Consider the following 15999-nt stretch of genomic DNA (forward strand, 5'->3'; position numbering starts at 1 on the left):
AATAAATCAATGAAGGCAGTATGTCTCTTCCTTGTCTATAATTGGTGGTATTTTGTGTGGTCTTCTGTCAGATGCTCTTACAATTAATTTTATGTGGCCATGATTTGTTAATAAATGGTAGGCAAATAGAAGGAAAAGGCAGTGTGTATTCATTCAAAATGTTGCACTCACCTGTAACGTCGCTGGTGGTGGTGCTTTGGATCGATCCAGTCAGATAATGCATAGTTCTTTGCGAAGGTACTTATGAATTGCATTTCCTTATCATTCAGAAATGTTGCACTCACCATCTGTAACGTCGCTGGTGGTGGTGCTTTGGATCGATCCAGTCAGATAATGCATAGTTCTTTGCGAAGGTACTTATGAATTGCATTTCCTTATCATTCAGAATGTTGCACTCACCATCTGTAACGTCGCTGGTGGTGGTGCTTTGGATCGATCCAGTCAGATAATGCATAGTTCTTTGCGAAGGTACTTATGAATTGCATTTCCTTATCATTCAGAATGTTGCACTCACCATCTGTAACGGCGCTGATGGTGGTGCTCTGGATCGATCCAGTCAGATAATGCATAGTTCTTTGCGAAGGTACTTATGAATTGCATTTCCTTATCATTCAGAAATGTTGCACTCACCATCTGTAACGGCGCTGATGGTGGTGCTCTGGATCGATCCAGTCAGATAATGCATAGTTCTTTGCGAAGGTACTTATGAATTGCATTTCCTTATCATTCAGAATGTTGCACTCACCATCTGTAACGTCGCTGGTGGTGGTGCTCTGGATCGATCCAGTCAGATAATGCATAGTTCTTTGCGAAGGTACTTATGAATTGCATTTCCTTATCATTCAGAATGTTGCACTCACCATCTGTAACGGCGCTGATGGTGGTGCTCTGGATCGATCCAGTCAGATAATGCATAGTTCTTTGCGAAGGTACTTATGAATTGCATTTCCTTATCATTCAGAATGTTGCACTCACCATCTGTAACGTCGCTGGTGGTGGTGCTCTGGATCGATCCAGTCAGATAATGCATAGTTCTTTGCGAAGGTACTTATGAATTGCATTTCCTTATCATTCAGAAATGTTGCACTCACCATCTGTAACGTCGCTGGTGGTGGTGCTTTGGATCGATCCAGTCAGATAATGCATAGTTCTTTGCGAAGGTACTTATGAATTGCATTTCCTTATCATTCAGAATGTTGCACTCACCATCTGTAACGGCGCTGATGGTGGTGCTCTGGATCGATCCAGTCAGATAATGCATAGTTCTTTGCGAAGGTACTTATGAATTGCATTTCCTTATCATTCAGAAATGTTGCACTCACCATCTGTAACGGCGCTGATGGTGGTGCTCTGGATCGATCCAGTCAGATAATGCATAGTTCTTTGCGAAGGTACTTATGAATTGCATTTCCTTATCATTCAGAAATGTTGCACTCACCATCTGTAACGGCGCTGATGGTGGTGCTTTGGATCGATCCAGTCAGATAATGCATAGTTCTTTGCGAAGGTACTTATGAATTGCATTTCCTTATCATTCAGAATGTTGCACTCACCATCTGTAACGTCGCTGGTGGTGGTGCTCTGGATCGATCCAGTCAGATAATGCATAGTTCTTTGCGAAGGTACTTATGAATTGCATTTCCTTATCATTCAGAAATGTTGCACTCACCATCTGTAACGGCGCTGATGGTGGTGCTCTGGATCGATCCAGTCAGATAATGCATAGTTCTTTGCGAAGGTACTTATGAATTGCATTTCCTTATCATTCAGAAATGTTGCACTCACCATCTGTAACGGCGCTGGTGGTGGTGCTTTGGATCGATCCAGTCAGATAATGCATAGTTCTTTGCGAAGGTACTTATGAATTGCATTTCCTTATCATTCAGAAATGTTGCACTCACCATCTGTAACGGCGCTGGTGGTGGTGCTTTGGATCGATCCAGTCAGATAATGCATAGTTCTTTGCGAAGGTACTTATGAATTGCATTTCCTTATCATTCAGAAATGTTGCACTCACCATCTGTAACGGCGCTGATGGTGGTGCTTTGGATCGATCCAGTCAGATAATGCATAGTTCTTTGCGAAGGTACTTATGAATTGCATTTCCTTATCATTCAGAATGTTGCACTCACCATCTGTAACGTCGCTGGTGGTGGTGCTCTGGATCGATCCAGTCAGATAATGCATAGTTCTTTGCGAAGGTACTTATGAATTGCATTTCCTTATCATTCAGAAATGTTGCACTCACCATCTGTAACGGCGCTGATGGTGGTGCTCTGGATCGATCCAGTCAGATAATGCATAGTTCTTTGCGAAGGTACTTATGAATTGCATTTCCTTATCATTCAGAAATGTTGCACTCACCATCTGTAACGGCGCTGATGGTGGTGCTCTGGATCGATCCAGTCAGATAATGCATAGTTCTTTGCGAAGGTACTTATGAATTGCATTTCCTTATCATTCAGAATGTTGCACTCACCATCTGTAACGTCGCTGGTGGTGGTGCTCTGGATCGATCCAGTCAGATAATGCATAGTTCTTTGCGAAGGTACTTATGAATTGCATTTCCTTATCATTCAGAAATGTTGCACTCACCATCTGTAACGGCGCTGATGGTGGTGCTCTGGATCGATCCAGTCAGATAATGCATAGTTCTTTGCGAAGGTACTTATGAATTGCATTTCCTTATCATTCAGAAATGTTGCACTCACCATCTGTAACGGCGCTGATGGTGGTGCTCTGGATCGATCCAGTCAGATAATGCATAGTTCTTTGCGAAGGTACTTATGAATTGCATTTCCTTATCATTCAGAAATGTTGCACTCACCATCTGTAACGGCGCTGATGGTGGTGCTCTGGATCGATCCAGTCAGATAATGCATAGTTCTTTGCGAAGGTACTTATGAATTGCATTTCCTTATCATTCAGAAATGTTGCACTCACCATCTGTAACGGCGCTGATGGTGGTGCTCTGGATCGATCCAGTCAGATAATGCATAGTTCTTTGCGAAGGTACTTATGAATTGCATTTCCTTATCATTCAGAATGTTGCACTCACCATCTGTAACGTCGCTGGTGGTGGTGCTCTGGATCGATCCAGTCAGATAATGCATAGTTCTTTGCGAAGGTACTTATGAATTGCATTTCCTTATCATTCAGAAATGTTGCACTCACCATCTGTAACGGCGCTGATGGTGGTGCTCTGGATCGATCCAGTCAGATAATGCATAGTTCTTTGCGAAGGTACTTATGAATTGCATTTCCTTATCATTCAGAAATGTTGCACTCACCATCTGTAACGGCGCTGATGGTGGTGCTCTGGATCGATCCAGTCAGATAATGCATAGTTCTTTGCGAAGGTACTTATGAATTGCATTTCCTTATCATTCAGAAATGTTGCACTCACCATCTGTAACGGCGCTGATGGTGGTGCTCTGGATCGATCCAGTCAGATAATACATTGCGACTTAATCGAAGGTACTTATGAATTTCATATCTTTATCCTTCGAATAATATTGGTTATTTATGATTCCAGTATTCATTTATATAACCATTATACTGAAGTCAGTTTTAAACATTCTTCAGGGAAAGGCTACACATTCCTCGGGAGGGGCAGGAGTGTTATTAAGGAGTGCTGTATGCGTTTTGTGTACAGTTTACCACATTTGTCAATAAAGCAACACAGTGTTGGAAATGGATAACCAGTTGTGAAATCTTCTGCTATTGTCAAGTCACATACCTTGACAGACAAGAGACAGTTGCGACCAATTTGCCGATTGACATGTGGTGGTGTTACTTCCCGACACACGTACAAATCCATCTTTACACGTGTACACAGCGAGGGCGTAGTCTGTGGGAATGACCGGAGCTGTGACAAGGGAGGCGTGTCCTATCTGGCTGTCTGGTGCACCACAGGAACAGATAGAATCTGGAAGCCACGCAGAATCGTCAGTCATTGCCAGTGACATGATGATATTCATACAATATATATGCTTGCTGCAAGATACAGGTCTGTAATTAGCAATGGTATTTTCCGGCCGTTAAGTTGGCATTGTCCGGATATAATCACGGAACTCTCACAGCGGAAGTTGCGCAATTGTCTTTTGTAAAATGGAGACGAGTAAAGATGTCTAGCGATGTTGTCTCGTGGTATCGCTGAGTAGTTAATGACTGAAGGTGTCTACACAGCATTTCCACCGTTGACGGGTTGGTAGGGGAAAATAATTCATTTTGGAGAAGTTTCGATTTAGTAGTTTAGCCTCCATTATTCATGACTTTATTCGACAGTTAATGTGTAACTGACAATGTGTAAGATGAAACGCATTGAATGTTCAAATCCATCGTTTAACTAACGTGACCACTCACGTTACGTATATCAGATGTGAGGGGAACACTGGTCTATACCTGTGAACTCTGCTGGGAGCTTTCTGCTTACTTACTGTATTGCAGGCAAATATATTCAGTTGTGGTCTTCACAGGTACACATATATCAGTGACGTCACACGGTCTTGCGAGGCAGGCATGGTGAGGATCCTTCTAAAATAATGATAATGTGTGTGTGACGTGACAATGCTCTCAATCTTATTATTTGGAGTGATTCTCTGTGCTAACGTATTTACAAACAAATGTGAAAGGAACAATGTCTATTAATGACATAACCAAATTCGTTAAGCCTTTCCTCAAACATGTCCTATGACAGTTCAAAACTGTAACCCTCAGCCTGATAATTTGAATACAAATACATGCAGATGTGATTAGCAGAGTTTTAACAATCTAAACACGTTTGTTTACGTAGTATTCGTAAACTTAAGCACAGTAGTTCCACGTAGATGCGCCGTCTTACGTTAAAGATGCCATCATGTCAAGTTCGTATTCACTTTACGTCATTATGTGTACACAACAACATGCTAGTTTCAACACAACTTTGTTCAGTTATGCGTATAAAGTACCACATGGCAGATATTGTTGAGCACAGAGCGTCCATTGCTGAGTACCTCATTGCCATTAAAACACAATTACCGATTTGGAGTTATTTTGCAATTCTCGCATGGGCAGCAAAATATCGTCAATTATACTTCCATTCACGTAGAAGACACGTACGTTGATGATATTTACATAAAAGCCAATAACACTTGAATCTAGGTCCATGAAAGTGTCATCTCTATCAATGAGTGCATCATCTCCTACGAAAATGAAGGTAAACTCACCGTAACCAAAATAGTAGCATTTTCCTGTGACGTTTCTCACCTTTTCGGTATAATTCTCACCTCTTAATATTCACTACTCACATCCTAAATCTGAGTTCCGGAGTGTAAAAATAATGAAAAACAATAGATTAGAGTGATTTTGTAACTAAAGCCATGATATTGTTCATACATAATTTCACCCTAACTTTTCACGATGCCCTACAGGTATACTACCAGTTATACAATTCTTGTAATCTCCGCTTATGTTCTGATGATGTGTCTTTCAGACATAGCAAAATCATTTTACTTTCACGGATGGTAGCCCCATAAAATATCAATGGTTTTGAATTAGTGTCGATCCCTTAACAGTCCTTTAGAAATGCAAGGCATCATTAAAGATATTAAAGATATAAAGAAAATACATACTCGTTCAAACATCGTGTGTAAGATATAAGAATCACTATCCATTATACGATCTAAGCATCATCATGGTAGATGAGAGTATCATCTACCAACACGATCTGTTTTAGATTGGGACACTTGTATGCTTTAATGCTGATGGGGAACATGAGTGCAAATGGATTTCCCCTCCAGCATTGCCAGGATACTCTGTATATCAGTATTGTACGCCAAAGGGGCGGGTATTTCACTGGAACATTTAGGCCTAAGATGAATGCTGTTACAAAGAAACAGATCACCGTGTACACAGTGTCATTGAGTCGTTAGCAAAGGCTTATTATATGCTGATTGATCTGTTACAGGTAAGGTAACAGATCCTTAATTTTACCGTTATCATTTCATTAATAAATGGTAATAGATCAGCTCTATAGATCCGATGATAAAAGGCTAGGGCATTTTTCGCCACTGTACTACAGTACTTTTCAGATCTATGTAACTCTTTGACTTCAACTTGTGATAATATTGTACGCCGATGATACAGTCCGGTTCAGTTATGATCCTCATGATCTTCAAAGATCTGTCGAGGCGTATTACCGTTACTATAATGAGTGGACGTTATCTCTCAAAACTAAAGATGTTGTTTTTGGTAGTGGTCCTGCGAAGTCATCTAAACTGCAACTTTACTATGGTGTTGGACATTTGGAGTATATTTGGAGTATATTTGGAGTATTAGACTCTTATTATTACCTCGGTATATTTCCCTTCATCGTAACTGAAAATTTATTCATGCAATTAACGCACTTGTAAATGCAGGTACAAAGGCAATGTTTTCGCGTCTGAAAAGAAAATCACGTAATATTAACATACCACTTGACTGCATTCTTACAGCTTTCGGTAACATGACAGAAGCATGCTATGTGCATTAATGTAATACTGAAGTCTACAATGATTTGTGATGCATATTTTCTTCAACACACAAATGATCCAAGAAAGAGACGTCACCCTGATGCAAACATTCTTTGATATGCAAGAGTGTTCCATTTCAAGGGACACAAAATTAAACTGAGCAGTAAGGGAACTGATGAGTTATGATCAACATATGTCAAGGATTTCTGTCCAACGCTGTAAATACCGTACTTTCCGATACTTCTTCCAACTCCTTGGGGATCATATAGCCATGCAAGCAGCATGGGTATCCTTACGGGTACCCATTTTTCGCCAGAGTAAACTGAGACAATGTGCATCTAAGCATCTTAGTCCAAGGATACTACACAAATTTGCCCACCTCAAGACCCGAACCTAGGTTCCTCAACCAGGGTCGAACCCGAGTCTTCAACGTGATAGGCAGAAACCTTACCGCTGCACTGCGCTCCATGCAAGCAGTCGATTCCAGTCACTGGCTTTCGGACCGACACTCTGATAAATACTTGGCGGAGTTTAGTCGCAGTTGTCGGCCTTGATTCTATGTCATTCACCTTTCTCTGGCCCTCGACACACGTGTGTTATATCCGGTTTCAATCTGAGTCCAGGAAGTCCCTTGTTGCTCTGGTAGTGTGTTAACCTGACGTCCAAAAGGCCCCACGACGCTGTGACACTATTGTCTCTAACTGGACCTGTATATTGAAACTCTATAGGACGAACTCTACGACTGGAACCACAAGCAGCCCAGGACCACGTATCTGGATAATGTTCTCCAGATCTACGCCGCACTCTCATTTCGCAATCCGTAGTAGAAGTAGTGCTTTCGTTCCAGCGTCAGTTTTGATGTTCTGTGCTTTTACTGTGGTTGGAGAGAATTAGTCGTGCTACAGTCTGCTGACCAAAATTCCATTCTCTGTATCAATCGAACCCGCTCAGCCACTGCGACTTCCTAAGAAAGTGTAATCCCAAACATAATCTGAGCACTCTCTAAATGGCATTGTGTATTCACAGCTTTCGGCTCTTGGACGGTGTCAGTATACACTAATCAGAAGGGTACACAGAGTCTTCAGTCTAGATTACCAGTTGTCCGACTTCCACTGGAAGTCGAGGTGGGTGAGTGGGTGAGACCGCTAATATTGCGTGCTGGCGATTAGGATTCCTGACTGTGGGTATGGGTTCCAATCCCGGAACAAAAAGTCCTAGAATCTGTACCTTACTAAGAAAGTGGAATCCCAGATATAACGTATATTACATTAAACGGATGTTGGAGTACATTCAGTCGACCCTACTGTTGTTTTGTTACCCTAGATCTTCCACTGTCGGGATCTCTTGGAGGTTTTGACCTAGATTCCATGCAGTCTTGTCTTATATGTCTCCCGGGCTGCATTATTCCTCTGATTTCGTGTAAGTCTTTGCATTGCGCAAATATCAATACGAGAACATCAGGTGCATACTCATTATATATAGTGTATGATGTTTTGTGGCGTCTTTATAGCGTTTTGTAGTCTTATTACAAGGACTGGAAAACGTGGTCACAATGTCTTGCTGTGTTATATTTGCTGATTGCACGTCTATATGTATATGGCGTGTGACAAAGCGTCACTTTGACAAATGCCTTCAATCGTGATCTGTTTTACTTTGCGAACTGGGCGTATAATTGGCTTTTGAATTTGCATCCATGCAACATATATACTATCCAGTTACACAAACAATATTGTCAAACCTATGTTGTGCTAGTCGTACACATTCATTAGTCAAATGTTCGCAAACACATCTGTGTTATTTTACAGGAAATGGCCTGCCCATAAGCACTCTGCAAGCAGCTATAATGACGTTTTCTTTGCGAAAACTTCAATACTTACTGGATAGACAAACAACATTCGAACTTTTATACTTTTCATAAAATACGTATCTCGCGCAGCTTAGCATCTCGAATTAATGTACATGATGAATGCTGGAGGCATAAACACGACAACATGTATCTAATCAGGTGAATTCGCCAATGCACTAAAATCACCTCACCACAAAGCCGAATTTTTAAAATATCCGAACATAACCATGATTAGATATAATAATGGCCGTGAACACTGTAAGAAACAAACAAAAATCATTTCGACAGACAAACATTCACTTTTAGCTAATATTTAAACATCATAAGCAGATACAACATAATGCATGAAAATATAGATCAGTAGCTATGTGTAACGTGATCAGTCCATGTAAATACACAGCGAGCACTTTCTTTTGTAACCATTTTAGTAATATGTATTTTGATTCTAAGAAAAAGCATCATTAAGGAAACCTGTTTGTTTTGGAGAGACAGCTGAATAATAGATGCCACAGATCTAGGAAGAACAGAAATAGACACAATTATGACGTTTACCATACGAAATGATTAAACCGCTTAAACATGACGGAGAGAGATTCTACAGATATGTACCTTTGAATGAGAACACCCGTGTGGCATTTCCGTGTGTTTGCTATCTGCAATATTCACTTGAACTGAATAAAATTCATTGCTTGAATCTGTGCTATACAGAAATCACATTTCAGACTTAACCTACGTATATATTTGCAAACGTCTACACAACTTGCTCACTTTGTATTGGTGTCCAAATGTCGCCAATGAGTACACAACACTATGGTCGGTTGTTAATGTGGACATGTATTGAGATTCGATAGCAATTATTTGTCCTCACTTCCTACTGGCTTTATGGGTATGGCGTGGGTTGAGGATGATCAAAACCTTGCAAACAAAGAAATAATGATAATAATAATAAAATGTATAAAAAGAAAACAAGAGCAACAATGATAATAATAATAATAACAACAACAAAACAAACAAACAAAACAAAACAAAAAACCAGCAAAAATCCAAAAAACAAATACAAATAAAAAACCCAAAACATTAAAACACACACGCCCACACATCCACACCAACGAAAACAGACAGACATGCAAACCAAAAAAACCCTGAAAGTAAAATACTGACCAAATGTTCCGACCTAAAGTGAAACTGACGTTACACCAAGTGTAATACATCATTAACAAAACTTCGGGTTACATCCATCTAATAAAAGGCAACAGCAATACCACATTGGTTTGTATTAAAATCACATAATAGACATATACATTATGGATGCGCATTGTAGGCTCTTGGCAGCATCGATATTCGTTTGTATTGTTATAGACTCCAAACAGCGCCATGCCTTTTTATTTCATTTCATTTTACACTAATGAACACGCATCACTGGTTCAGAACCGATAAAAGACAATGTTATGGATGTCAATGTCTTCTTGTTTACACAAAGTTTGTGGGCTATTCCTTGCCCCTTCGTCAGGTGGATACTAACTAACAGTTTCCATCATCACTCTGGCTTCGTGTATATACTTCGTATATATACTAGTAATGTACACGAAGCCAGAGTGATGATTTTATGCATGTATATACAATTTACATAAACAGCAGATAAAATAGAATTAAAATTTGCAAAAGCCGGTATGGTGTTGTTACAGTGGATCAAGCAATAGAAGCCATGGCAGTGTGTACAGAATGGGGGGCTGATAGTCTAATGATATATGAAAGCTGGGATACGATACTAAAGGGTTCAGAGGTGATTGGTGAAGCCTATGCGTCTAATTAATGGTCAGAATCGCACATGGATTTGGCTCGTCTGGTTAGGGTGGAGACAATTGCACGTTTGATCTAGGGGTCATGGTTGGAGAGGTAGTGAATATACTGGTCGGTGTGGGTGGGTTTTCTGTAGCCGGAGAAAGTGATGTTGTTGGGGAAGTTGTGCAAGGATACATCTAGGAATGGTAGTTTCTGTTGGTCTTTTATTTCTATCGTGAACTGGATGCGCAGGTGCTGCTTGTTGAGATGGTCAAGGAGGATGGCAGGGTCATGTTCGGGATCAAGTATGGTGAAGGTGTCATCCACCTTTCTGTATCAGCAGAGTGGTTGGAAAGGGGATGTGGCCAGGGCTGTCTCTGCGAAGCTGATCATGAAGATCTCGGTTATTAGCGGTGACAGAGGTGAGCCCATGGATTTTCTGCTAGATGTTGTCTTGCCAGGTGAAGTAGGACGTCTGAAAACAGCTAGAAAATAATTTGACAATACTGTCTACTGTGAGCCTTGTATCTAGGCTACTGATAGAAGAGTCAAGTTTGGCACGGAGGATGTGGAGGGCTTCATCAAGTGGAATTTTGGTGAACAGGTCTACAACGTCGTAGCTAATCGTTGTGCCAGTTATATGAGAGTCCGAGAGTTTCTTCACAAACGTAGCAGTGTCACTGATGAAGGATTTGCCTTCTTTGCCTAATGATGATAATAATTTAGAGAGGAACTGAGCAGTGTTACAGAACCACGAGGACGTAAAAGTATTCAGGTTTTCACAGGATGTTTGTGAACTTTGACAGTTGCACGTGCTTAGGGAGGTTGACAATTGATGTGATTCAGTTTGTTGAACGTAAAATCACTTATTTCATTGGTCTGATGTAGGGCTTTCAGGGTCTTCTTATGCTACCGTTAGATCTTCACCGTTGTCTCTTTAGGTAGGGTCTGGCAGGTGGAGGTGTCACTCAGGGTGGTCTCGACAAAGTTGAGGAAGTCTGTGGTGTCCATGACAACGGCAGCTTTGCCCTTGTCTGCTTCGGTGATGGTGATGCTGTCATCTCTGCGTAGTTCTGCTATAGCCTTCTGTTCATCAGATGTGAGGTTTCTGCGTTGTTTGGTGGTTTAATTGATGAGTTCTGCTATCTGGTGTCTATGTAGTCACTTGGCACCAGTTGTTGTAGGTCGCCTTCTATGCCAGTAATGGATTCAAAGGAGGGAGGTCTGTTTCTGGTGTCAAGGTCTTGGAGCTGAGGTTGACGACTGTTTTCTGATGGTAGGCTTCCCGGTTGGTTGTGGAGGTGATGTTGGATGTGGAGGATTTAGCTACTGCTTGTTGCTTGAGATTGTTTGAATTTCATTACCTGACGGGACTTTATCTTCTGAAGGGAACTGTTGTTGCTGGAGGTCAGGGATCGCACTTTCTGTATGAGGTCTGGAATGAGCTTGGATTCTAGTTGCATGGACGATTTCTGAAGGTTGTCCTCAAGGACGGCTTTCTTGAGTCGGAACTTTTGGACTTGTGCCTTGAGGAGTCTACTGCTGGCCTGGTGCAGGATCTCGGAGACGGCTGGTGTGCATGGCGTGATGGGGGATCAGAGTCTGAGTCAGTTGGGAATCAGATTGTTGTCTCTGCATATAAACAAGTGTAATGTAAGGTGATTCTTGGTTTTGACGATCTTGGAGTTAGTGGTTGAGTTGATGTTGGGGATTCTGATTGCTTCATCTCCATGAAGATGTCTGATGAGGTTCTTGAGAGGCATTTAGGCGTCGGCATTCTAATACAAGACAAAATGTTATAGATGTCAACTTCTTCTGTATTGTTTACACAACGTCTCTGGGCTATTGCGTGCCCCTTCGCCAGGTGGATGCTAACAAACAGTTAAACAGGATATGTTTACAAGTGATTAGTGATGATTTTAAGCATGTATATACAATTAACATAAACAGCAGATAAAAGATAATTAAAATATACAGAAACCGGTATGATGTTGTTACAGTGGATTAAGCAACAGGAGCCAGTGTGTACAATAGTTGGGGCTGATAGTCTAATGATATATAAAAGCTGGTATAAAATACTACAGGGTTAAGAGGTGATTGGCGGCTCAGAACCATTTCATAACTGTTATAACTGTGAGCTCTGCTGCGAGGTAATAAGAAACTATTGATTTGGGCCTCGTTTCACAAAGTTCTCGCAAGCCTAAGGTCTCGTAACTTTTCTGGTAGTATTCGTACCTCCTATATGGTGACCCAATATTTTTTCAGATTTGTCAGTCATTTCCCTGCAGGCGGGTTTCTGAGATCTGCTCCAGTTTGGGCAAACCTCATACATTAAGCTACATCAACATCTGTAACTAAACGAATGCAGCAACATTTTGTGATTAATGCCACAAACTGACACGTTGAGCTGCAAGTCTGGTCGAACGAGTGAGCTTATCCATGAAACAAGATTTGAATAGTTTAAAATAAACAAATGTTTCACCATGGTTAAACATGTGAGGGGAAACTGAAGCTGGTGTTGTCAAGAAGCACCCTGGCTCAAAATTCTCATGCATTGTCGTTGGTATTCTGCTAAACAAGCAGACGAAGAGCGCTTCACCTAGTCTGCTCCACAAAGAGAGCCATGCTACGTAAATATCCGAAGCAAGTAACTCAGATTTATGTGTTGCAGAAATCTATTCAGTATTTACACAGTTAACATCCCGGATTGATTTGAGAAACACATAAGTGTTGCGTTCGGTTCATATTTAAAATATTGAGCGAAATGACACAACAGCCATACGTCTGATTGTCTTCGGAATCGATAACACCAGAGTCACCAATGAGTGTTGTAGACGTCCTAGACTCTGCATATGCTTGTCAGAGGCAAGATACGTTCACCTTTTCGCGAACACCTTCTATCATGTACCTATTTTCACTGCTCTGTCATCAGATCTCATATTGTCGATAACTAGATTTTCTGGTCTAGACCAGATTGCTTGCAGGTTGCCACGTACTGCTGTGGTACGAGGCGAAAGCAAAATGGTTGGGGCATTAATATACATGTACATGCAGTTGTCATTATTACTTTCGTCCCGCATGTCGTTAGTTATTGATGGTGTTTGACAGTTACGAGGCAATATCTCTACTTATCATGCGGCTTTCAGTCTGTAAGTGTCACATATACGAGTTAACTAAAATAACTAAACGAGTCTCTATAAATATCCATGAACAATGCAACGACAGAATTTTCATGAACTGGATTGGTCAACAAGCTCAAGAGAACTTATGTGAAGGCCGCTCCATATATATATATATATGGAACAGTATCATTCATGGTAAGAGAGAGATATCTAATAAAAATTGATGTTACAACATGCAGTCAGAAAATTCAAATCATGATGGTTTTATACATTTATGTCGTTTGCAGTTGGGATTCATAGTACTAAGGCCTCTTATAATTATAGGTTGTAGTATATGGTTTTCTCAGCTAAATCGCCTAGTTTCAATTAAAAATAGATGGACTGATTTTAATATATTTGACTGAGTCTGTGGATTCAAGGAGCACGTTTCGTACAAGATTGTTTCTAATGAAACGCCATTAATATGATAAAATGTATTTACTCTGATAGCATCAAATCTGGGACAAACAAAGAAATGATGACGTGCATCTTCGGTAGGGTGGCCACACTGGCAATCTGCTCTCTCTGACATATGTCTGTTGTATTTGTTGTATGTATTTGTGATGTGATTAACATATAAGTTTTGGTTTAAACATTTATTTCATGAAAAAGCAACATAATAAAGAAGCTGATATCCAAAAAACTCTTCATTCCTATGTATTTCACTTCAATGCCCTTCAAAGACTCGAACCCAACTGGTAACAGAATTTGCACTCTTAGCCTGCTGATCATGTCTATTTCGCTTACTTATTAGCGATCTATTTTCGTTATTCATCAAAGTGGATTCGATGGTCGAATAGTAACAATCTTATTTGGGATATTCTTGTCACAAGTATTCCTTATTATAGTCGTTAATTTATTTGGTATCTCGTGCACATTATTGTTTGAGAATAAGTCATCAGTTTCGAGATTATTGTTGTCAGAAATCATGCCATTAACGTCCATATGTTGATAATAATATATTTTACGTTTAAATGTATCACACCTCGGTCAAACAGATTTGATATAAACAAATATCGGACAATGGTCACAAACAGGGTCTAACACACCGCAATCCTGCACATTTTACATAGAGGATATAAATATGAGATCAATCAAAGTACTGGAATGCAGGGTGATTCCAGTCGGTTTATCAATAATTTGAGTTGATCCATGTAGGGATTCCAATGACTGAATTTTAGGTTTACTTTCATTTAAAGTATCTTCGTTAAAGTCGCCAATAATAACGGTAAATAAGCTAAGATCGACAGCATTTGCGATTGACTGATCAATTAGTTCCCAGTATGCATTGCTTCGGTCAGCTCCGTAGAAGGTACTTATGAGGTAGTTGCGATGTTTACATTTAATGCAAACCCATGTAGTTTCAAGTCCAACAATGTCCAGTTGGTGCATATGCTCCGCATACAAATTGCCCTTAACATAGATGGACATACCACGCCCGCGACTCCCTCGATCTTTACGGAACGGAGGTTGATATCCCGGTATGTGGATATCATCTCTCGGAATGTCTTTATGCAAACACGTTTCAGTTATACAAATAACATCAAAAGAATTACATTCAACTTCTATAACATCCAATTTGTGTTTAAGTGGATTATTTTTAAAGTATTCAATACTGGGCCAGGGTTAGGATGTACGTCTCCACAACAGAGTATTAGAAAGAAGAGATTCGATAATACTGACAGATTTGCTGAAAACGCAAAGATGTCGGAATAGAAATGAAAACATTTAGCTTACAAGCTGCATATGAATGAAGCCCGACTACAAATGTCCCCACTGCCTGTCTGTACTGACAGATGTCAACCGGCATCTGTACATTCTGATACTACGTTGTAGGCAGTGGGTAGATGTACACCAAATCCACCATATACCTGTTTCAAATGAACATTAAATGTCATTTCTTTCAGAATATCAGTTTACAAATAGATATCAAAATCAACTGAGGAAGGATGAAGGCATTCAGTAAAGTTGAAGAAAATAATATTCCATAACTTGAAAAAAGATGGAAAACATGTGGAAAACAGGAGTGAAAAAGTCCACAGCATCATTTCAATGATGTGGGGGAAATATCATGGTGGAAACAGTATGAATAATTAAACTAAGCTACTGGTGAAGTAGTTTGTACACAAAGGAGAGAAAGTACTAGTAACCTACTGATGCGACAAAAAGCAATAATGGGTAATAAAATTACCTGCAGTAGGTTTGTATGTTATTGATAAATAGTATTTATGTCTACAATCAATTAATGTACAGCATAAAGATTCTTAATCAAAATGTTGACGTGAAATGTCGACTGTGCAATGAATTTACAGAGACTGTCCAACACCTTGTCAGGGGATGCCCTTACTTGGCACAAACAGCATATCCGACATCTGTGACATGATGGCATCTATCGTCTCCGCCATGCCTGTGGCTTTGACCCCAAGGTCCATCCAGGGAGTCCTGGAAAATGATGCTTTTAAGCTTCTCTGGAATAGGCCAATATACAGCCTGAGACGAATTCCTGCCAACAAACGTGATCTTGTCCTTTTTGATAAAACCAATGAAATTACTTATATCATTGAATTTTCTGCCCCTTTCGACAGCATCGTGACTGGCCAAATTCAGGAAAAGCATGATAAATAATCGGACCTCGCCTTGGAAATGTCTCGCTTGCATCCCAAGTACACTGTCGTCAGGCTTCCCATTGTTTTCGGTGCCCTTGGTTTGGTACCTCCTG

The 15999-nt window shown here is 40.3% G+C and overlaps 1 protein-coding gene across 1 annotated transcript in view; it reads right to left on the bottom strand.

The window, feature by feature from the left end:
- Positions 1 to 15999, bottom strand: part of LOC137260768 (complement component receptor 1-like protein) — a 41667-nt gene that overhangs the window by 10427 nt on the left and 15241 nt on the right. The window contains exons 3-4 of the mRNA XM_067798342.1: positions 4440 to 4536; positions 3740 to 3928 (exon numbers count right to left, since the gene is read on the bottom strand). Of these exons, the coding sequence (XP_067654443.1) occupies positions 3740 to 3928; positions 4440 to 4536 (286 nt within the window). The remainder of the gene's footprint in view (positions 1 to 3739; positions 3929 to 4439; positions 4537 to 15999) is intronic.

Source organism: Haliotis asinina, chromosome 14, assembly GCF_037392515.1.
Source record: "Haliotis asinina isolate JCU_RB_2024 chromosome 14, JCU_Hal_asi_v2, whole genome shotgun sequence".
Taxonomy (NCBI): domain Eukaryota; kingdom Metazoa; phylum Mollusca; class Gastropoda; order Lepetellida; family Haliotidae; genus Haliotis; species Haliotis asinina.